Genomic DNA, 23,424 nt, shown 5'->3' with positions numbered 1-23,424 from the left:
CACTCATATCAACATACTGCCGCCAGTCAAAGGCCCATCACACTCATATGCTAACAGTCATCAACTAGCTTGTATACAAACACATCACAAGCAAACCTCTACATGCAAATGGCCAGACATGTTGTTGCTTAGTGCCTCACCAGCCCCTCACACCATCCCAAATTAAAATAAACTTATACTAGACTTTTGCTGCCTGTCTGCTATCTGCCACCCTCGACATCCTTAATAATACCAAACACGTGCCAACTGAACCAGTAGTAATGGCTCCCATGAGAGCCACTTGAGGCTCAGGAAGATGTCTTTCATGCACCTTTATGTAGTGCATGCAGTCACTGTGTTAACTCCAACGTCTTCCAGTTGTGGTTGTGAGTTGGCTCTCCGGGGATACTTCGGGGCCTAGATTCCTCAAACCTAGTAAGCACATCTACTTTTGAAACCAAGGTAAATATGCCGTGGAAGACCATCCTACATTCTCAAAACTTATAAATTAATTTTTGGCGTAGAGGGTACTCTATGACAATATGGAATATGTCCCGTCCACTATGTGCAGTGTCATATACCAAATAAAACATCTACCATATTCTGACGGAGGATAAATATGACAAGCAGATCAAACATAAGAGCCATGTGTGTAGTACTAGAAATGGCGTTCTGTGTAATTTTATGTGTTTGTAAAGCAAACTATCACCGGGGGTGTGATCCTGCCGCTGATGGAGTAGCCTGAACCGAGCCATGAATTGTCCTAGTTGAAGACCCAAGGCTTTATCTTCCTGCGGAATTCAGGAATTTAAGAGACTGCTCTGATAAGTAACAGAGGTTGTTTGAGGCTTTTGGAGCACGGTGAGAGAAAGTAAGGCTGCTGGTTCTGGTGCTGCGTATGCATGGGATTTGTGAGAGTAGGAGTCGGCTGAGGTCAGTTGTCTGGAAGGTTTCTGAAATATGATGCCATTGTTGAGGTATGCTAGCTCAGTGTTGTGTAACACTTTGAATGTGTGCTCGAAGACTTTGAAGAGAGCTCCCTTTTGGATTGGGAGCCAGTGAAGTTCCTTCAAGTGCTGGATGATGTGTGTGCAGGGTCAGAGGTTGAGCCGGGCTCCTGCGTTCTTTATGGTTTGGAGTCATCTGGTTAGTTGACTGATGTAGTCATTGAGTGTTTGGGTGAGTGCAGCGCTCATGGCATCAAATGCTTTGGTGAAGATGAAGTGATGGTATTGTATCTCTCCTACTTTGAAACTAAGGTAAACATGCTGGGGAAGATTGTCCTATATTCTCTAAAAGAGTACTTCAAAAACTATTGAAGGCTTTAGGTTTTCCCACACTGGATGCATATTTACAACGTGTCCTTTATTCTGTCCATCTTTGTGTGCAGTGGGATGACTGTAGTACATTGATCATATGGTGAGTAGAACACCTACCTCATTCTGGTTTTGGATAAAGGTGTCAAGCAAGCCATAAGTAAGTCAAAAATTTTCTCAAGTAGAGGAAACAATTTAAAACAGTGGTTCCCAACCTTTTGACTCCTGAGGACCCCGTGAAATCATTACTGGAAGTTGGGTACCCCCAAGCAATTTGTGCGATTTTAATTTCAAACATTATAACAATAATTTGCACAAAATATATAAACAAGTACTCACCAAATACTCAAATTACTAAAGATTTTATTATTTTATGTTGAAAAAATATGCAAAAATTGAACAATTTATTGGGAAGGTTGGTGCTACATCTCGGCGACTAACTTTTCAATGTTTGGTTTTATTTCGGAAAGTTTAATTATTTTTTAGGTACATAAGATCTGAGAAAGCTTCTTCACATAAATATGTGACAGGGAAAGGAAGTAAAACCTTAAGTGCCTATCATCTCTCCGTAACCCCTCTGTCACATGTATTTCATTTGTTTTCTATCACCTCTCATACCAGTGTAGGGTGACGGAGCATTTTACATCACACACATACAAAGACAATGAATCCTACATATGTAAATCGGTGTATACAAAATGTTACGTAAGGCAAAAAGGGCTACAAGATATAGGATTCACTTCGTCCATACTTGTAAGCATTTTCTAAGAGTGCTTGTTTGACAGAAGCACAAACTCAGGATTCAGATAATAACACAGTGGTCAACGTTGACTCTAATAGTAAGAATTTATTTCTACATTAACATTTTGTTTCTTAGCAGCATCAGGATAACGAAAGACAGGGGAAAAAGCATAACTTTCCAACTTGTACCATGCAGTTTGCATGCAGCTCTTTAATGGCAGTACAAAGCTCATTGTGCTTGAATATGATTGTAACTTGGGAACCACACAGTAACAAAACTCCCTGTGACATAAGCAGTAAACCACTGTACTATGCACATAAAATACTGTTCTTTGATATGCATGATACTCGTTACATGCTGCAGGCAAATTAACCATATGCGCTACCTTAGATGAGCCGAAACTGCCACTAGACAAAACTCCCATCTCTCTCCAGCATGTACAATAATCACTAGAATTACCTTGACAGTTTATTTTATTTTTGTCCGAAAACTGCTGGATATACAATAACTTTGCGGGTTTTTAAAACTGCTGCACAACTGAAGTACCAAATATAAAAACACTTAAATGTCTCTGTCGAGAGTCCCCAGCTGACGAAGTGCCTTCCTGCTGGCCAAGGCCTTGATGCCTACGGACCCCTGGTGTCTGCGGACCACAGATTGGGAAAAGCTGATTTAAAAGGTTGCTTGTCTAGTAAAGTAGTGTCCCAGGGAAGTAATGTATCTAATCACAGCCATTTAAAGGCCAATCCTAGAGTAGCTCCACATAAGACTATGTCCCAAGACTTCACTTCTGTATGGTACAATATAAAGCAAGTTAAAAAAAAACATACGCCTGGCTGAGATGGATACTGGGGACAGTAACAAAAAAATCTTCTTTCTCTTAACCTTGCCTAGAGCAGACTCTGCAACAATGACATGGTCATATCTTGCAGCATCCTTTGCAGCAGATAAAGAAGAGGCTACTGTTTCTGCAGCAATAAAACTTCTGATGTTGGTCAACTGAAAGTTAAGAAAAGACATCAGTCTTCCTGTGGTGGTCTGATGGTAAACAACACACGCATCGTATGTTGCCTTCTGGGTCAGGTGGGATACGCAACTTCTTATTCCAAGTGCAAGTTTATTACAGCAAGCAACAAGTAGTGTGGATAATAAACTATACAGATGGACTTGTGATCATCAGCCAGTTGACCCAAACCGTGACTGAGGAAGTGCTCTCATCACAGATTGTAGTGAGCATGCACATATCCTGACTTTCGAAGAATTGGACTGCGAGCAGTTTGAAGGAATGGAACACAGTTCTCTGGGATTTTAGGACCTTCATGCAAACAAGTTCCTGCGGGAATCACTTGCAGCGACATCAGACTGTACTGTATGTCACGGTGACAGCTTTGTACAGCTCACTGAACAGTTCTACTCCTGTATAGAAATTGCCCACATAATGGTTATCATCTTTAGGAAGAGTGATTGGAAAAGCCCCCTTCAAAGTTTGTCCTGATTCCTAGGGTGGAAAGGCAACCTACAGGATTTAGAGGGTTGTCCTTTGCTATCTATTCTGTCAGGCTGTATAAATACCTAGTAGAACTCTCACTGTACATTTTGGAGTCGTAACAAGCTCCTTCGCTAGAAATGTACTGCCTGAGTAGCCACCACCCTTTGTACAGGATCACAGACTCATCAGTGGCTATATTCTATCCAGGAGTAGGAATGTCTGGAAATCTGACAGACAAATGTTCCATAGCACTCTGAAATTTGAACAAGATGTCATGGCCCGGATGGTACCAGGGTGTAACAGCAGAATTATCATTGAAATGCAGCACATGCTGCAATAGCAAAAAACTATCTCGGCTTGTGACCGGTGTAAAGCGGCACGCTATCCAAGCCTTTCAAGTAGACAGGTAGAATTGTGCGCTTGCTTTGTACAGTACCTGCATTTTGAACATAAGGCCCAGAAATTTCCTCAACTTCTCAAGTGAAGTGGGAGTCCACTGGTAGGCTTTAGAATGAGGCCCAAGTCTACCTCTGCTTCATCAGAAACTGTTCAGCTCGCAGATTTGTTTGGTGCTCAGTTTCCTCAAGGATGTCAAAATCCAGAAAGAGATGGACATAGTCAATGGGCAAAAAGACTGCAGCACACATGCAAACAGGAAATAACAAGGAGATGCTATTTCCATGTTATGCCAGCCTCAGGCACGTGCTGGGTTTTGGCACAAATCCATGCCTACAAGTGTTTGTAAATATCGATTCGCATCTAACACCAAGGGTAGATGCACGGAAATGTCCATGCACCACCTATGGAATTCATCCCTGGTGTAAAGTTTTTTTTTTTTTTTTTTTTTCAAACAAAACAATGCAAATAGCCATTTGTGTTGCCTTTTAAAACTCACAACAAGAAATTTATGTCTGGTTTGCATAAAAAGGCACACAAACAATACAAAATCTTTGAAAGTCTTGCCTTTATTTATTTTAGCAAAATCAAAGACCACACCTAAGAAGAAGCTCACATTTCAACATTGGTGCAGTTTTGAATTTGAAAAGACTGGCTGGATAGGTGTTTTGTACGGTATAGAAGACCGCATGCCTTCTGCTTGCTGAAGCAATGTTTGTGTAATAGCAGGAAAATCAACACTAACAGCATGCCCATTACATGGGCCTGTGCACTCCATTGTGATCCAGTTAATGAGGGTCGTTTGTCCCCTGAGGGGTGCAATGAAAACTAAAAAAAAAAAAAAAAAAAAAAAAGAATTGCCCCCTGGGGGGTTGTTCCGTGTCTCAGGAGGGCTGACTCTCAGAATATGTGAGTGGCATTTTGTCGTCATTTAGTTTTCCATTGGGTGGAGCAATAATAATCCCAGGCCCGTTTTTTCAAAACATAATAATGCCCCCATGGTAGGTTTGGCCTATATACCAGGAAGTCCACCTCCACGAAAACACTAAATCTCTGGTGGTTTAGTAGATTCTCTGGCATCTAGTGGTTTCCTGCTCATGAATCATGGTGCATCTGCAATCCACAAGCAGGGAATTGTTTGAGAACGGCATCACTGGAAAGGCAAAATTCTCCCCTTTCCGGTGATGCTGCCCTCAAAACTGAGGTGATCATGACAGTCAATGCAGGTGTGGGAAATGTTAGCTTGTGACTGGCTGCCATCCACCCATTTTATGCACTTTTGAACACTTTGCACTTTTACTCATCAGCATGGAATACACCCTTTTAGATCATTATTTAGGAATAGTTGTTTGATTGTGTGCAATGGACTGCAGCTAAGCAACACAACTGAATTTGACATTAATATTTCTCTGTGTTATGTATTTATCAATAGCCCTGGCATTAGTCTAGTTTACCTTAAATTAATCTGGAATGTAAACTTGCATTACAACAAGTGTGGTAAGTGATACAACAGTCATACAAATTGTATGTCCTTCCTCACTGTTTCTTCCTCTGTTTCTCTGCTTCCATCCCACTTTTCCCCTTTCCACCAAAACTCTTCACAGATTCTGCTGGTAAGAATGCTCAGCGGCAGCTTCGGCGCAGGAGCAGCAGTGCAGGTATTGTTGGTGAACTCTCTCCGAGTGAGCCCACAGCAATTCAAATCAAAAACATCCCCGATCACCTCAATAAACCAGGAATCATCAAGAAGAAATTTGATCGCTATGGCAAAGTTGGGCGCATTTATTGCAGACCAGAGAAAAAGGCGGTAACCATTCATTTCCAAAACCATGTGAGTCTGCCGACCGTATACCGATAAGAACACATTAGTCTGCCAGATCGTTATTATTGGAACCATGTCCTTTAAGCAGTCAAATGTAGTTGTAGTTGGGACCTATTTTTCACCGCATCACTAATCTTTACAAAATTTTCAAAACATTTACTTTGGTCAGTTCAGCTGCTGTCTTGAACATTTTACGGTGAGCTGTCAAGCTAAGACCAAGAAAATCAGGGGGTCCCAAATCGCGTTTTCTCCATTCATTTTTCCATAGGGTCTTTAAACGCCTACAGCCCAAACAGCTGAACGGAGCTACACCAAAGGAAGGAAGGTAATGCTGTTCTGCAGAGTACGCTTTTTGAATCTGTTACGTAGTTTTTGGAGTAATTTAAGCTAAAAAAAATATATATATACATATATAGGGACGCAGATCTTCCACAGATCCGGCGGTCCCCATGCAGATATCTGATTGGATGTCAACACTTCAAGCAGGAAGTGTTGGCAGTCATCTTGAGACTCCGCTTCAGCCGAGTCCCATAAAAAAGGTAAAACATTTATTTTTATTTTTTAAAGAGCCAGGGTAAGGACACCCTGACCCCCTAGCTGTGTTGTTGGGGTCCCAGAGGTACCCTGCCAGCTCTAAAAAGCACTCCCAATTTTTTTTTTGAAAGATCAGGAACCGCAGATTTTCTGATTTTTCTTTTTTTTTTGTTTATATATATATATATATTTCTTTATTTGTTTTTATTTTGTAACTTTTTTTTCAAAAGGGCGGTCTCCTGCCCTTTTCTTTTAATTAGCTCCAGGGCAGGCCAGGTCCTGGGGGCATTGGGGCAATTAATTCAAGAGTGGTATGAGGGCCTCCTCCAAAAGCTCCCACGGAGCGATTAGTAATTAAAATGGGGGGGCACGCAGCCACCTCCATGCCTCGGGGGACTACCACTTCCCCGGTGCTAACTTAAATCTGGAATGTTGGGGGGGGGGTAGGATAGCCCCCTACCTACTCAGGGCTTCAATCATATGTGAGGTGGGGCAGTGCAAATCGCCATACTCCCCCCCCCCCCCCCCCCCCTCCCCCCCCCCCCCCCAACAGCCCTGGGGACCACCACCTTCCTGGGGCTAAAATTAAACAATGAGGGGTGGTCTGTTTCAGGCTGCCCTGCCCCAGGGATCACCACCTCTCCCGGGCTTCAAATAAATTAAATGTAGGGGGTTGTCTAGCCCCCTCTCAGCCCCGGTGACGGCCACCAACCCCAGGGCTTTCATAAAATAATGAAGGGGATCTGTTTCGGAGCCCCAGGGACAACCACCTCCCTGGGGCTAATTTAGGTTGGGGGGGGTGCACAGCCCCCCTCGAGGAATCACTGATGACCCTGGGGACCATTCAGAAGGCTGAAGTTTCAAATCCTAGTATGGCTAGGCAGTGTGCTTCTCCAGTATTGGATCTTTCATAGATTCACATGCTTGAATCATCCCCGTCATCGAGGTGGGAGCCTCACTGTAAGTTTAAATACATAAAGCAGTAAGTCAGTAAAAGTAAAACAAGTAGGCCTCCTAGAGTATTTTACAGTCTATCCACTTTGTTTTGTGAAAAGACCCAAACTTCAGTATCAACCAATCAGGATTCAGCCCCTCCCAAACACTCCCAACAGAGGCTGAATTCCCTCAGATTTTCTACCACACGTCGTGTGAAGGGAGTCTCCCTGAGCTCTGCTCAGTTTTTTCCTTATTTCCTGACTGAAGATTGTTTCTCTCAGGAAACTAGCTCTACAGCTTTACTATGTCTGAAAAGACAAAGAAGGGTCTGTTCAGAGACTGTGACAATTGTGGGAAGAAGAGACTGCATGTTAATGACCCCCTCAAGAGGTGTATCTACTGCCTCCATCCAGACCACAAGGTGAGAGACTGCAAAATCTGTCGCACCTTTAGTCAAAAAACCCTCAAAGACCGTGAGGGTAGAATTCTGTTATGGCTGCAAAAACAGAAAGCCATAGAACATCCTTCCTCAGACGACAGTGAAGCGTCATCACAGGCTTCTCGCCCTCACAAAAGAACAGGTGAGAGAAGTAGAGGGTCTGATGAGCCACCAATGAAGGTGAGACAAAAAAGGATGTTTCCCACTCAGAGACACTAAAACATTTGCCAAAAAAGGTTCATTCAGAGCCTACTATGCCTTTGCATCGAAAAGGCACCTCACAAAAGGCATCCCTGTCTCTGTCACCCCAAAAAGAGCCAGAAAAAGTCTCTTCAGGGAAAAAACAACCGACTACGGTGTCGACGGTAACATCTACTACTGTATCGTCGACGTTCACAACAGCGGTCTCACCGATGATTATGACATCGTCGCCGTTATAGTCAACGCCGATAATTACGGCAACATTTTTTAAGAAAGCTTCGTCGGCAACCACATCGTCGACAGCGGAGGCCTCCTGGGTTCACCAATCGACCTGGGCATTCCCATCTATGAAGCACCCCTCAATGAGGTTTAAAAAGGCACTGCCGGCGACGGCACCTACAGACGATATGTTGATGAAACAACGGTCGACGAAGGAACCATCGTCCATAAAGTGACCCGTCGACGAGAGAACCATTGGCGAGGGAACCGTCGACGATCATATCGTCCACAGCACTAACAGTGTATAAACCATCGACCTACCTGGATACTTCGCCGCACCATTCTTCATATCATCAGGACGACTCCACCAGGTTCTTACCCCTTTCACTTACTACCATGGGGGACAAGTCGTCTAATATTCTGCCAATGCATACCTCACCAAGTAAAGTGTTGCCATACCCACCACAACATCTTTTAGATGATGGTGACGATGATGCATACTCTCAAAACGATGGAATGTTTGGGGCAGCTAGTAGCCCGTCCCAACTCAATGTCAAATGCCAAGAGTTTGATGAGGAGGAGCAGCATTTCCAGCCTCAACATCCTATCCACAGGCAGAACAACAATCGCCCCTCGCCATGCCTAGCACACTAGTAGCAGACCTACAATATATGTTGAATGACTACTATAAAAGGTTTCCACCCACAACTCAGACCACGCCATCTAGACCTGAAAGCTACCAGACACCTCGGCAAACCCAGACTACTAATCTTTCGGAAACACAACAGGCTAGCATACCGGTAACTAGCCAAACTCAGGAAGCTCATCCCTCGTCAGATGACGAAAGGGAAGAGGGGGAGCTAAGAGATTCGGCGGCTAGTGAATGGGATGATTGTCGTCCCCACACCATCTCCACCGCCAGCAGGTCCGGTAGATTCTCCTCCAGAGGACATAGGAGGCTTTCATAATTTAATTTAATAGAGAGAGCGGCAAAACGTTTTGGCCTTTCAATTGTTTCTCATGAAACCGAATGTTTTTTTGTCCGACTTCAAAGAGCCATCAAAAAGATCGGTAAGAGCTATACCCATTGTAGATTTCTTGTGGCAGGAGGGTTTGAAGGCAATGAAGAATCCGGCAACAGTGCCTTCACAAATGCCAAGACTGGAGAAAAAGTACAAGGCCCCAGATGATTCTCCGGCCTGTCTAGTCTCGCAGCCAAAACCTGATTCTGTCATATCACAGGCGGCTCAGCGACGTTCCAAAAACCCCTCCGCACCTATAGCGTCTCCCCCAGACAAAGAAGGAAGGAGATTAGACAACATCGGCAAAAAATTCTCCTCTGTTGCAGCGGTCACAGTTAAGGCGGCTAACTCCCTCGCCATCCTGGGAAGGTACGAACGCCAAATGTGGGCAGACATGTCTGCCTTTGTAGATCTACTGCCAGAAGACGTCAAGGTGGAAGCAAAAAAGGTGTTGCAGGAGGGAGAAAGGGTTTCCGCAGAGATTATAGACAGCGCAATAGACATTTCTCTCACTGGCTTCAGACAATTAGCTGGCGCAGCAGTCCTGCGCAGGCAAGGATGGCTTAAGGCTACTTCATTTAGACCGGAAGTCAAGAGTCGTGTTCTCGACATGCCTTTTGATGGAGAAAGTTTGTTTGGGAAACATGTCGACGACATGTTGCAGGCTATCAAAACGGATACCGATACGGCAAAATCCCTAGGTGCAATATAAAAAACAACCTTTTCGTGGAGCAAGGGGAAGAGGAAATTACTCCTTTCGAGGTGGATACCAACTATACATATCCCAATATCTGTCTTCCTCCACAGGATCACGACACCAGTACCACCAACAGCAGCATTATAGGTTACCACCGGCCGCAGCTTACAATCATCCAGCTAGAGGAAGAGGAGCTGCCCGAGGAAGAGATACGGGCAGAAAACAATGAACCGCCGGTCATCTCAGCACTTCCCCACCCACCAATATCGAGGGTCGGAGGTCGCATCACTTCCTATTTCCCCCAATGGGAGGCTATAACATCGGACAAATGGGTACTCGATGTAGTGGCCAGAGGTCATACTCTGGAATTCACACAAACACCACCAATTGTTCCTCCATCGGGCCCACCGCCTCTGAGGATGAACCAACTCCTCAAGGAAGTAAGAGTGATGCTGAGAAAAGGAGCGGTAGAACCAGTCCCTTTATCTCAAAAGAACTGAAGATTCTACTCCCGTTTTTTCCTCGTAAAGAAACCCTCAGGAGACTGGCGCCCCATCCTGGACTTGAGAGCACTGAAAAAGTTTCAAAAGAAACAGTAGTTCAGGATGGTAACACTTCAAGATGTCCTGCGTCTTTTAAATGCTGGAGATCTGATGGCATCCCTAGACCTCCAGGATGCTTATGTTCATATCCCCATATATCGCAACCACCGCAAATTCCTAAGGTTCAGAGTGGGGAGTATGCACCTCCAATTCCGAGTTCTCCCATTCGGTCTCAAATCGGCCCCCAGAATCTTCACAAAAATGTTGGCTCCGGTAGCAGCACATCTCCGCCAGTCAGGTATCCAGGTTTTTCCTTACCTGGACGACTGGCTTATAAAGGCACCCTCAAAGTCGCAAGTAATAAGTCATATTTCCTATTGCCTTCAATTGTTACACAGCCTGGGGTTTGTAGTCCACTACCAGAAATCTCAGCTCCACCCCAAACACGTATTAAACTTCTTGGGAGCAATTTTAGACACAGTCCGCAACAAAGCGTACCCATCTCAGGAGAGGAAACCAAAGTTAACCTCCTTGGCAGACAGGCTCTCCAGAAAAAAGTTTGTTTCAGTCCGCAGCTACAAATCATTGCTAGGGATGATCTCATCATGCATTCCGCTAGTCCCAGATTGCAGGCTCCATATGCGACCCCTGCAAGAGCAATTGGACATACAATGGACCCAGATCAACGGTTCCTTCGAAGACAAGATCCGCATAACGCCTCTAATGAAAAACACCATGAGGTGGTGGGCGACTCTAACCAATTCGTCAAACGGACTGTCATTCCTTCTTCAAACACCCAGTTACATAGTAACAACGGATGCCTCTCTCGAAGGATGGGGTGCGCATTGCCAGGACCTGCTAATCAGCGGAACCTGGAATGCGAAAGAGGTTCAGCTCCACATCAATTACCTAGAACTCAAGGCAATACACTTAGCTCTAAAAGCTTTCTTGCCAAAGATACAAAATTCAAGCGTCTTAATCAAGACCGACAACACAACCAGCATGTTTTATCTAAACAAGCAAGGAGGCACGAGATCCCTACAACTCTCGCAGCTAGCACAGCAAATCTGGACATTGGTCATCAAGTACAATATTTCACTCAAGGCGGAGCATGTGCCAGGGCAAACCAACGTTCTAGCAGACACCCTGAGCAGGACAGTGATTCCTTATCACGAGTGGGAGCTAGACCAAAAAACTCTCAACAGCCTTTTTCTATTATAGGGCAAACCGAACCTGGACCTATTTGCCACTCTCGAGAAAAAGAAATGCCAGTTCTACGCAAGTTGGCTTCCCCAAAAAGGTTTGTGGGGGAATGCGTTTTCGATGAGATGGTCCGGAGTTTATGCCTACGCTTTTCCTCCGATCCCGCTCATTCCGAGAGTCATCAACAAACTGAAGACAGAGGGGTGTCGCCTTCTGTTCACAGCTCACAGATGGCCCAGACAAGTCTGGTACACGGAGCTCCTCATGCTCTCCGAACGGCCACATCTACGACTCAGACAGAGTCTGACTCTTTTAACGATGCACCAGGGACAAGTCAGACACCCAGATCCGTCATCTCTTCATGTGTCGGCTTGGCTCCTGAATACAATGAATACTTGAACCTCAACATTTCCCCGGAGTGTAGAGACATCTTGGCAAAAGCTAGAGCTGACACTACCAACAAAATCTATAGACTTAAATGGAAACGTTTTTGTATATGGTGTGCAGCAGAAGATATACATCTTTTGTCCGCTCCTCCAGAACAGGTACTTCCATATCTCCTGCTCCTGGCAAAGTCAGGACTTTAATATTCCTCCATTCGGGTACATCTGGCAGCAATCTCCAGATACCGCAGATCACCACACAGAGTCTCATTATGTTCCACAAGAATTGTCAAGCAATTCATGAAGGGCCTTTTTCGGGTCTTCCCGCCAGTTAGAAAACCTCCTCCATTATGGTCCCTGAATTTTGTGTTGATGCAGCTCATGAAAGCTCCTTTTGAGCCAATCCACAAAGCTGATCTAAAATTCATCTCATGGAAAACAGCGTTACTGCTAGCTCTTACTTCAGCCAAAAGAGTCAGCGACATTCAGGCTTTCACTGTCAAACAGCCTTTTCTCCAATTCACAAACACTCAGGTGTGATCCTGCGAACAAATCCTAAATTCATCCCGAACGTTCCCTCAACGTTTCACTTGAATGAACCAGTCATATTAAAAACCTTTTTTCCAAATTCGCAAACAGTAGCTGAAAGGACATTACATTCCCTTGCTATTAAAAGATGTTTAAAGTTTTATCTACAGAAAACGCAAACCATCCGCCAGTCTGATCAATTCTTTGTAGCATTTGGCGGAACAAGAAAGGGGCACGTGGTGTCCAAACAGACTATAGCAAGATGGATTGGCCTGGCAATTCAATTCTGCCATTCAAAAGCAGGTAAACTGCTTCTCACCAAGGTGAGAGCCCACTCTACAAGATCGGTAGCCACTTCAGTTGCACTCTTTGCAGGGGTGCCACTACATAGCATCTGTAGAGCAGCAACATGGTCCAGCCAGCATACATTTACAAGGCATTACTGTCTCGAGGAAACTAATAACGTCGATACAGCAGTGGGACAGGCAGTGCTGAGGCATCTATTTCGTTAAGGTGAGCCTCTTACACATCCCACCACCACACTCAAGGTATGTTCGATATTGGTTCTTAGTCTCGTTAGTATCTAATTTTATATCACAGTGTGGTTTACTCTAATAATGTGCTTGTTGTAGACCTCAAAACAATAACAAAACAGATTGTGTCAAAACTCTCTGCCACACAGCTTTTCTATTGCTCTTCTGTTGATTTGTGTATGTATATATATATATATATATATATATATATATATATATATATAGATGGAGGTAGAAAGCTGAACTAATGTGAGTCACATCACTTAAAGAATTACTATAAAATTACAGTCAAGGTAATTCACTAATTAAGAAGACATTACTGCTCTTTACTCTGATTCAAGCATGTGAATCTATGAAAGATCCAATACTGGAGAAGAAAATTAGTTACTTACCTGTAACTGCAGTTCTCCAGTATTGGTATCTTTCATAGATTCACATGCGACCCACCCTCCTCCCCTATCATAAAGATATTAAACTTCACACTCCTACTAGAAAATCTGAGGGAATTCAGCCTCTGTTGGGAGTGTTTGGGAGGGGCTGAATCCTGATTGGTTGATACTGAAGTTTGGGTCTTTTCACAAAACAAAGTGGATAGACTGTAAAATACTCTAGGAGGCTTACTGGGGCCTACTTGTTTTACTTTTACTGACTTACTGCTTTATGTATTTAAACTTACCGTGAGGCTCCCACCTCGACGACTGGGATGATTCAAGCATGTGAATCTATGAAAGATACCAATACTGGAGAACTGCAGTTACAGGTAAGTAACAAATTTTCTTATTAATTCACTAATGTTTTGACTATTAAACCTTCCTAGTAATGGAACATTCATGTTTCTTTCCTATCACACGCGTGGGTTTAATGTAATCAGTATGTCTGGAAACAGCAGATCAAGAAGTCACATGTGGTGTAATGGTTAAAGTCAGACCCTCACACTAAAAGTTCAGGGTTCTACTCCAAGTGTGTCTGGTCTTTTTACATCTTTAATTTATTTTAAACTTCAAAAGTTAAAGGTTCATACTGAATGGTGATCTTACTCGTTTAAAATGACAAATTAAATCTTTTTAATTTGTTATAAAATATCTAATTCTGTATATATTATTCATCAAAGCTTAAAATACTCTTTCTGAATCTCTCAATTTCTCTTTCTTGCTCTTTCTCTCAGGGTTGGGTGGTTATCAGGGTTGGCCACAAGGACGGTTTGCAGGCCAGGCCCTGCAGACAGCCAACTCCGCTCATGGCCAAAGGCTGTTCACGGTGGTGGTTAGATTAACATATAGTAATGAAAATTACTTTACATGAAAAAAAAACCATTGAAATTCACTGCAAAAAACAAAGGTTACAGGGACGTTATAGTTAGGTTTCTGAATGAACTCGTACAGAACCATAGAAATTCATGAGTTATAGTTGGAGTTATCTCAAGTAACTATAACTTGTGCCATATATATATATATATATATATATATATATATATATATATATATATATATATATATATATATATATATATATTCGGTGGCATGTGTAGCTGCAGATACACATGCTATGCACAGGTCCTGCCATCTAGTGTTGGGCTCGGAGTGTTACAAGTTGTTTTTCTTCGAAGAAGTCTTTTCGGCTCCATTACGCATGGGCATCGACTCCATCTTAGATTGTTTTCTTTCCGCCATCGGGTTCAGATGTGTTCCTCTTCACTCCGGTTGTTCGAGTCGTAAAAACGTATAATTCATCAAAATTCGTCGGTATTGTTCTCGATCGCGTCCCATCTAGCATCAACACCTCGGTACCGGCGGACACACCTCTTTGGTTGCCCTTCGGGGCACCCGCGCCCAACTTGGGCCTGGTCGGCCTGACCGCAAGAAGCGTCGAAGCCTCATGGACCGGACCCTGTTCAGATTCTGCCCTCTGTCACGCCAAGTATCCCTACACAGATCAACATTGGGTCTGTAATCTGTGTTTGTCTCCAGACCACCGAGAGGATACTTGTGAAGCCTGCTAATCCTTCCGTTCCAAAAAGACCTTGCGAGACCAAAGAGCGAGAAGGTTACAGATGGTGTCCAAGAGCACCGAACGCCACGACGCGGAAGAGGAGGAGATGATTAACACTGCCATCTCCGTTCAAGGTTCCGATTCCGGGGAATCCGAAGTCGACCAACCACCGATAGCAGACGAGCATGTGAGTACACCCGACCCAGAACAAGACCAAACATAAAGCCTCGGGGACACCACTGCCGGAAGGCCATGGCTCCACCCGTAAAAGAATCGACCGGTGACCAAGTAACACCTTCGGCACTGAAAAAGGCCACACCCGCTTCGAAGTCTTCAGACTCGAGTCGAGACACAGGCTCCGAAACCATACAGCACCGACCCATCGAGTCGAGACCCCGAAAGTCACTTTCGGAACCGAGGCCAACTACCACCCTGGGCCCTTCGAGGCCGAAGAAACCAGCTTCAGAGCCGAAAAGACAGTCCTACACAGAGGAGCATGGACTTTCAAAACCGCTTAAAGTAAGCCATAGATTTGAGGAAGAGCTACAACAAATGGAGGATTTCGATGACAGACAAGCCAGGATACAGATCCACAAGGACACTGGCAAGATCCTAACAGCACCTCCCCCTCAAAATTAAAAGAAAACTGGCCTTCCATGGACGTTTGGAGACTGATCAGCCAACTGCTAAAGTGCCAAGAGAGAAATCTCTGCCTCACCAGTTTTCTCCTCAACAGTCTCCTCCTCACTCTCCTCAACGAACTGTCTCTCCACCTGCTACACCCACTGCACAGTGTCCTACACACACTATGCAGTCACATCAGGACACAGATCCATGGGATCTTTATGATGACCCTGTATCAGACAACAGGCCAGAGTGCTGCCCATCTGAGCCCTCTCCACCTGACGATAGCACTTCGTATACACAAGTTTTAGCTAGGGCAGCAGCTTTCCACAACGTAAGCATGCACACTGAACCTATAGAGGACGACTTTTTATTCAGTACATTGTCCTCAACCCACGCCACATACCAAAGCCTACCCATGCTCCCGGGTATGCTCAAACATGCCCAGCAGATATTCCAGGAGCTGGTTAAAGGAAGAGCTATAATCCCAAGGGTAGGAAAAAAGTACAAACCACCACCCTCAGACCCGGTGTATATCACACAACAGCTGTCCCTCGATTCAGTAGAGGTCAGCGCAGCGAGAAAAAGAGCTAACTCGCAGTCCTCTGGAGATGCACCCCCTCCAGATTAGGAAAGCAAAAAATTTGATGCTGCAGGGAAAAGGGTGGTGTCACAAGCAGCCAATCCGTGGCGGACATAGCTAATTCGCAGGCCCTCCTCGCTAGATACGATAGGGCTTATTGGGATGAGATGAAGGACATTATTCAACATCTCCCCAAGGAACACCAAAAGAGAGCTCAGCAGGTAGTAGAGGAGGGACAGGCGATTACAAACAACCAAATATGATCGGCGCTAGACTCAGCTGATAAAGCCGCAAGGACTATAAATACGGCTGTCACCATTAGGCGGCATGCATGGCTCAGGTCATCAGGTTTTAATCCTGAAATCCAACAGGCTGTCCTCAACATGCCTTTTAATCAACAACAATTATTCTGCACACAGGTGGACACGGCCATAGATAAAATGAAAAAAGATGCAGACCCTACTAAAGCGATGGGAGCGCTTTAGTCATCCCAATACAGAGGCACATTTCGGAAGCCTCAATATAGTGGAGGCTTCAGGCCACAGCCCTCCGAGCCATCCACCTCACAATCCAAGCCCTCATAGCAGACACAATATCAAAGAGGGGGATTTTGGGGATCCTACAGAGGACAATTTCCGAAGTCTAGAGGAAAATTCCAATCCTCAAAGCAAGCCGCTAACAACAAACAGTGACTTTGTCATCTCCTTCCCTCAACACACTTCCCCTGTGGGAGGAAGACTGAAAATGTTCCACGAGAAATGGTTAGACATCACAACAGACACATGGGAACTATCCATTATCCAACATGGCTACTGCATAGAGTTCACACAATTTCCTCCAGACATTCCCCCAAAAGCGCACAAACTTTCATTGCAACATCTTGCAATGTTACAAACAGAGGTACAGGCACTATTGCTCAAACAAGCCATAGAACTAGTGCCACATCATCAAAAAGGAACAGGGGTTTACTCCCTGTACTTCCTTATTCCCAAGAAAGACAAAACGCTAAGGCCAATATTCGATCTCAGGACTCTCCAGCTCTACATCCGATCAGAACACTTTCACATGGTGACACTACAAGATGTAGTCCCATTGCTGCAACAGGGAGAATTTGTGTCAACACTGGATTTAAAAGATGCGTATTTTCACATACCCATCCATCCAGCTCACAGAAAATACCTCAGGTGTGTTATACAAGGAAAACATTACCAATTCAAGGTATTACCCTTCGGGATAACAGCCCCTAGAGTCTTTACAAAATGCCTTGCCGTAGTAGCAGCATACATAAGGAGACAACATATGCATGTATTCCCATATCTCGACGATTGGCTAATAAAAGCCAACACTCAAAAACAGTGTCAACATCACACACGTTATAATAGATACCCTACACACACTAGGGTTCTCAATAAATTACCAGAAATCACACCTGCAACCATCGCAAATTCAGCAGTACTTAGGAGCTACACTCAACACTCAAAAGGCGCTTGCAAGTCCATGCCCACAAAGAGTGCAATGGTTCCACACCATGTTGCCACAAATCCAGCCAAATCAGCACTACACTGTCCGTTATGTCATGAAACTCCTATGCATGATGGCATCATGTGTCACCATTGTCCCAAACGCAAGGTTACGCACGCCGCCCTTACAACAGTGCCTTGCAAAACAATGGTCGCAGGCACTGGGTCATCTCCAAGATCTAGTGTTGATAGGCCGCCAAACACACAATTCGCTTCAGTGGTGGAATCCCACAAATTTAAACAAAGGGCGGCCTTTTCAAGACCCTGTGCCTCACGCCATTCTCACAACAGATGCATCAATGATTGGATGGGGAGCGCACCTCAACAATCACAATACTCCGGGACAATAGGACAGCAAACAGAAGCAATTACACATAAATCACTTAGAACTGCCAGCAGACTCTCTAGCGCTAAGAGCCTTTCAACCTCTTCTTGCTCACAAACACATTCTTCTCAGAACAGACAATATGACAACAATGTACTACTTAAACAAACAAGGTGGAATCCACTCATCACAACTTTGCCTCCTAGCACAAAATATTTTGCATTGGGCAGTTCACAACAACATTCACCTGATAGCTCAATACATTCCAGGGATTCACAATCAGTTAGCAGACAACCTCAGTCGAGATCACCAGCAAACTCACAAGTGGGAAAATTCACCCCCAGGTGCTCCACAAATACTTTAGTCAGTGGGGGACAACAGACATAGATCTGTTCGCCACCAACCACAACGCAAAATGCCAAAACTTTGCGTCCAGGTACCCACACCCTCGGTCCAAGGGCAATGCTCTATGGATCAACTGGTCAGGGATATTTGCTTATGCTTTTCCCCCTCTCCCACTCATTCCATTTTTGGTCAACAAACTGCGTCAAAACAAACTCATACTTATATCACCAACGTGGGCACGCCAGCCATGGTACACCACACTGCTAGACCTGTCAATAGTACCACACGTCAAACTCCCAAACAGGCCAGATCTGCTGACGCAACACAAACAGCAGATCAGACACCCCAATCCAGCGATGCTCAATCTAGCAATCTGGATCCTGCAATCTTAGTTTGGCTATCTAAATCTTCCACCGGAGTGTATGGAAGTCATTAAACAGGCAAGAAAACCTACCACCAGGCAGTGTTATGCTAACAAATGGAAAAGATTTGCTTTCTACTGTCAAGCAAAACACATAACACCTTTGGATGCGTCCATACAAGACATCGTAGGTTATTTACTCCACCTACAAAAAGCAAATCTAGCTTTTTCATCCATCAAAATACATCTCACAGCAATTTCTGCTTATTTGCAAAATAAACAGACCAAATCCCTATTTAGGGTACCAGTCATTAAAGCCTTCATGGAGGGCCTAAAACGAATCATACCTCCAAGAACTCCACCAGTAACCTCGTGGAATCTTAACATTGTACTTAGACGACTCATGGGTCCACCATTTGAACCCATGCACTCTTGTCAGATCCAATTCTTAACTTGGAAAGTAGCATTTCTAGTGGCAATCACTTCATTACGAAGAGTTAGTAAAATACAAGCATTCACTATTGAAGAACCCTTTATACAGGTACACAAACATAAAGTTGTACTCCGCACACACCCTACATTTCTACTAAAAGTCATCTCACCGTTTCATTTAAACCAAACAGTGGAACTCCCAGTCTTCTTCCCACAGCCAGACTCAGTGGCAGAAAGAGCACTGCATCAGTTAGATATTAAAAGAGCTCTAATGTATTACATCGACAGAACAAAATCATTTCGTAAAACTAAACAGTTGTTTGTCGCATTCCAAAAACCCCATACTGGTAATCCTATATCCAAGCAAGGCATAGCCCGATGGATAGTGAAATATATAAAAACTTGTTACCTGAAAGCTAAAAGACAACTGCTCATTACGCCAAAGGCACACTCCACTAGAAAAAAGGGAGCAACAATGGCCTTTCTGGGAAACATACCAATGACAGAAATTTGTAAGGCAGCCACTTGGTCCACACCTCATACTTTTACCAAGCATTACTGTGTAGATGTGTTAGCAACACAACAAGCCACAGTAGGGCAGGCTGTACTAAGAACATTATTTCAGACAACTTAAATTCCTACAGGCTGACCACCGCTTAGGGGAGGATTACTGCTTTGTAGTCTATGCATGGCATGTGTATCTGCAGCTACACATGCCACTGAACGGAAAATGTCACTTACCCAGTGTACATCTGTTCGTGACATGTTCCGCTGCAGATTCACATGCGACCTCCCTCCTCCCCGGGAGCCTGTAGCCGTTTAAGTTATAATTAAAATTTGTACATATGTATATAAACATTCCTTTATTTAAACTCTGTAGATACATCTCTAGTCCATTGCATGGACATCTCTCTCTTTACACTCTATCACTCCTACCTTACCCTCTGCGGGAAAACAATCTAAGATGGAGTCGATACCCATGCGCAATGGAGCCGAAAAGGAGGAGTCACTCGGTCCCATGACTCAAAGACTTCTTCAAAGAAAATAACTTGTAACACTCAGAGCCCAACACTAGATGGCAGTACCTGTGCATAGCATGTGAATCTGCAGCAGCATGTGCCCCGAGCAGATGTACACTGGGTAAGTGACATTTTTTATATATATATATATGTGTGTGTATGCATATATGTTTGTGTGTGTGTTTATATGCATGCATATATATATATATATATATATATATATATATAACTTTATTTATCAATCATATAACAAATTTCACTTTCAGTTCATATAATTATTTCAGAATTTCCATAGGCACATAAATAAAAATATCATATTAGCAAACCTTACAACCCATTAGATTATAAACATACATTTCTTTTCAATTCCCCCTTTATTAATTCAAAACAAATCATACATGCACCAGGACTTCCTAATCGCCCACACTCAGGGGACTATATTTATGCATTTCTTCCATAATACTGGAAAATGGACCTTGGACCACACTAAAAACCAGTTGACACACATTTGTATGGCACCTTCCTCAGGACTACTGAGTTTTAAAATTATTTCTTATACTATTGGATGAAGAGAATTGCATTACCTGTGAAATGCAATGTAATTAATTTCAATATTTGTCTTCTGTCATTTCCAAATCAGTAAATTATTTCTAAGCACCTTTTAATCCGGTGTGTTTTGAAGCAACTCAGCGTGCCAGTATTTGCCAGGATTCCATTCACCTTCATTAGCTATAAAGTTCATTTCCACCATAAAGTGCTCCCAAACATATTTGAGTGCTTCCATGTGATTTCCCATCCACTAATATATCTTTGGCATTCGCCTATAATCATATGAGGGGTGCTTAGTTGTGTCAGCTCTTATGCATGCATATATACATGGATAGAACGTAGAGCTGTCATACCCTTGTTGTCCCTTTATATAGCATGCCCCAAGGCCATCATGCAGTTACCTTTTACTAGTCAGTTTTAATACCCTTCTAACGTTTTACTTTGTTTTGACCATGTCGCTATAAACGCAGACTTAGATGATGTAAATATAAATAAATAGTAAGGGCTCGAAAAATCTACTCGACCACTCACTATGGCGAGTTTAATTTGATCAGGTAGAGCTATTTTTAGGACTTACTCGCAAGGGCGAGTTGACAAAGAACTGGTGTTCTGCTCATTTGAAACCTGGAGGGGCAATAAAAGATGCCTTTAAATCTAGTTCTTATGTCACATTTGCACTGTGTTCACAAACAGAGGTCAAAAGTCAGTTTGTCTTAGAATTAATTGTCCTTCTGACTGCAGAGTTCCAGGACATTGTAAGGTGAACTGTATGACTTGCTGTAAAAATGAAATAGGGTGTCAGGTTTTTCCTAACGCACAACATTTAATGGACTACGTCAACTGTGCAAACATCTCAAAGTATATTTCAGCGGTTGTGAAAGCCTATTTTGTATATTTCTTTGTGATGAAAAAATATTTTAATAGGATGAAAACAAATCAGAATACTTTGTGTTGATGTGCAAAGGATATGTTTTCTGAAATTCAATTTTCACAGATTAATACACTATATAGTATTATCAGTAAAGTTTATTGTGGGTAGATGACAATATGCTACCACATCATAGTTCAGTAATATAGCTATTAAAAGTGAGTGTTTAAACAAACTGAGAAACACTCCTGCCCTGATGGTAATGCTGTTAGTAAACTAAAAGAAGCCATAGGTCATGTGTTCCCTATATGTGGGCTAGATTCTTGTGATATATGTAGAAAACGTTAGTCTATTTAATCAAACAAAAACAGTTTTTTTTTTGTACTGCATAAATGCTGAGCTCACAGCTCCCATATTTGAAGGTGCAGTCATATGTGAGAATGAAAAAAGGCGACTTTGTAAACTATTTTCCTAGGATCACACAATTTGAGACCCGTTTACGGGTCAAGTACATTACTTTTAGGTCGAGTAGATTATTTAAGTTAGACGACCTGCAGGTCTAGTAACATTTGTATGATTTTTGAGGGGCCTGATAGTGTTACATTGTGTCTGCTGTTTTTGAACACAAAGCAGGAAAGGTTATATTTCTAGCATGTGTCAATATAGCTCAGTGGTTTTCAGTTGCCTCAAATATAGCCAGCGTTTGATGTCTGAGAAAATAAATACGCAGTGCTTAGTTTTTTAGGTCGAGCGTAAACTTACGGCCTCCTTTATAATTCTTCTTTGGGCTTCCAGCTATTTCATTTGTGCGTTTCAGTGCCATTCAAAAATCCTTGCTTGCTAGTGGTCAGTCATGCCTCATTATTCCTCCTTTTTCTGTGTGGGAGCAGGGGCCAACTACTATATAATTATGCTTTGTCCTGTTTATCTGGTCTGTAGGGGACTTTTTTTTTTTACTTTGTTTCCTGCTTCTGTCCAGGGAAGCTTCCCTTTTCGTTCGCAGAGCATTCTTCCTCTGAGCTTAGCTTTAAACAAGGCTAAAATCAGGCTCTTATCTCGGTCACATTTGTTCTTTGTGGGCTCTCTGCACCCTCTCTCAGCTGCCTGGCTCCCACCCTTCCTTGACTTGGATTTTCTTTACCATGTGTGCCTGTCTCTGAGTTAAGATCAATGTGGAGGATCGATTGTAATTGCTTATAGCCTAGGCACCCAGCTCAATGAGGGATCCTCAATCCTTAGAGACAATACCCACTTCTGCTCCATACTGGGATCCCTCTTGCAGCTCCATCAGTGCACCTCATTTCACACACTCCAAGCCCTCAGCCGTGCCAGGAACCTCACACACGCTGTCTGCCTGAGCACCTCCGTTCTTGCAGTCAGTACACTCTGCTACTCCAGTGCTGGGACCTTGGATGCAGCTCCGTCAGTGCACCGCAGTTCACACACTCCAAGCCCTTAGCCGTGCAAGAGCCCCACACACACCATCTGCCAGAGCACCTCCGTTCTTACAGTAGTACACTTTGCTGTTCCAGTACTACGACCCCGGGCACAGCTACATCAGTGCACCTCAGTTCTACCCTGGCAAGGTCACTTCCCTTCCTACACTTGGACCCCGCTCACATACAGTTCAATTACAGCAGCTCAATTCTAATATTCAGTCTCACTGCCAAGCCAATACTGGACCCAAAAGAGCAAAAAACATCTCAGCCATTGCACCTCAAGTCTAACATCCAATGCCACTGTTGATGGGAACCACCACAGCTCTGCCAGAATCAAATTCTGCTGATGCACCTTCTGCTGTTCCTCAGTGCCTCCTGCAGCCCCACAC

The 23,424-nt window shown here is 43.6% G+C and overlaps 1 protein-coding gene across 1 annotated transcript in view; it reads left to right on the top strand.

Annotated features, from left to right (window-relative positions):
• Positions 1-23,424, top strand: part of MCM3AP (minichromosome maintenance complex component 3 associated protein) — a 619,735-nt gene that overhangs the window by 42,466 nt on the left and 553,845 nt on the right. Inside the window, exon 3 of the mRNA XM_069225490.1 lies at positions 5,527-5,753. Within this exon, the coding sequence (XP_069081591.1) occupies positions 5,527-5,753 (227 nt within the window). The remainder of the gene's footprint in view (positions 1-5,526; positions 5,754-23,424) is intronic.

This window comes from Pleurodeles waltl, chromosome 3_1 (assembly GCF_031143425.1).
Source record: "Pleurodeles waltl isolate 20211129_DDA chromosome 3_1, aPleWal1.hap1.20221129, whole genome shotgun sequence".
Lineage (NCBI taxonomy): Eukaryota > Metazoa > Chordata > Amphibia > Caudata > Salamandridae > Pleurodeles > Pleurodeles waltl.
This window is presented reverse-complemented; position numbering and strand designations above follow the sequence as displayed.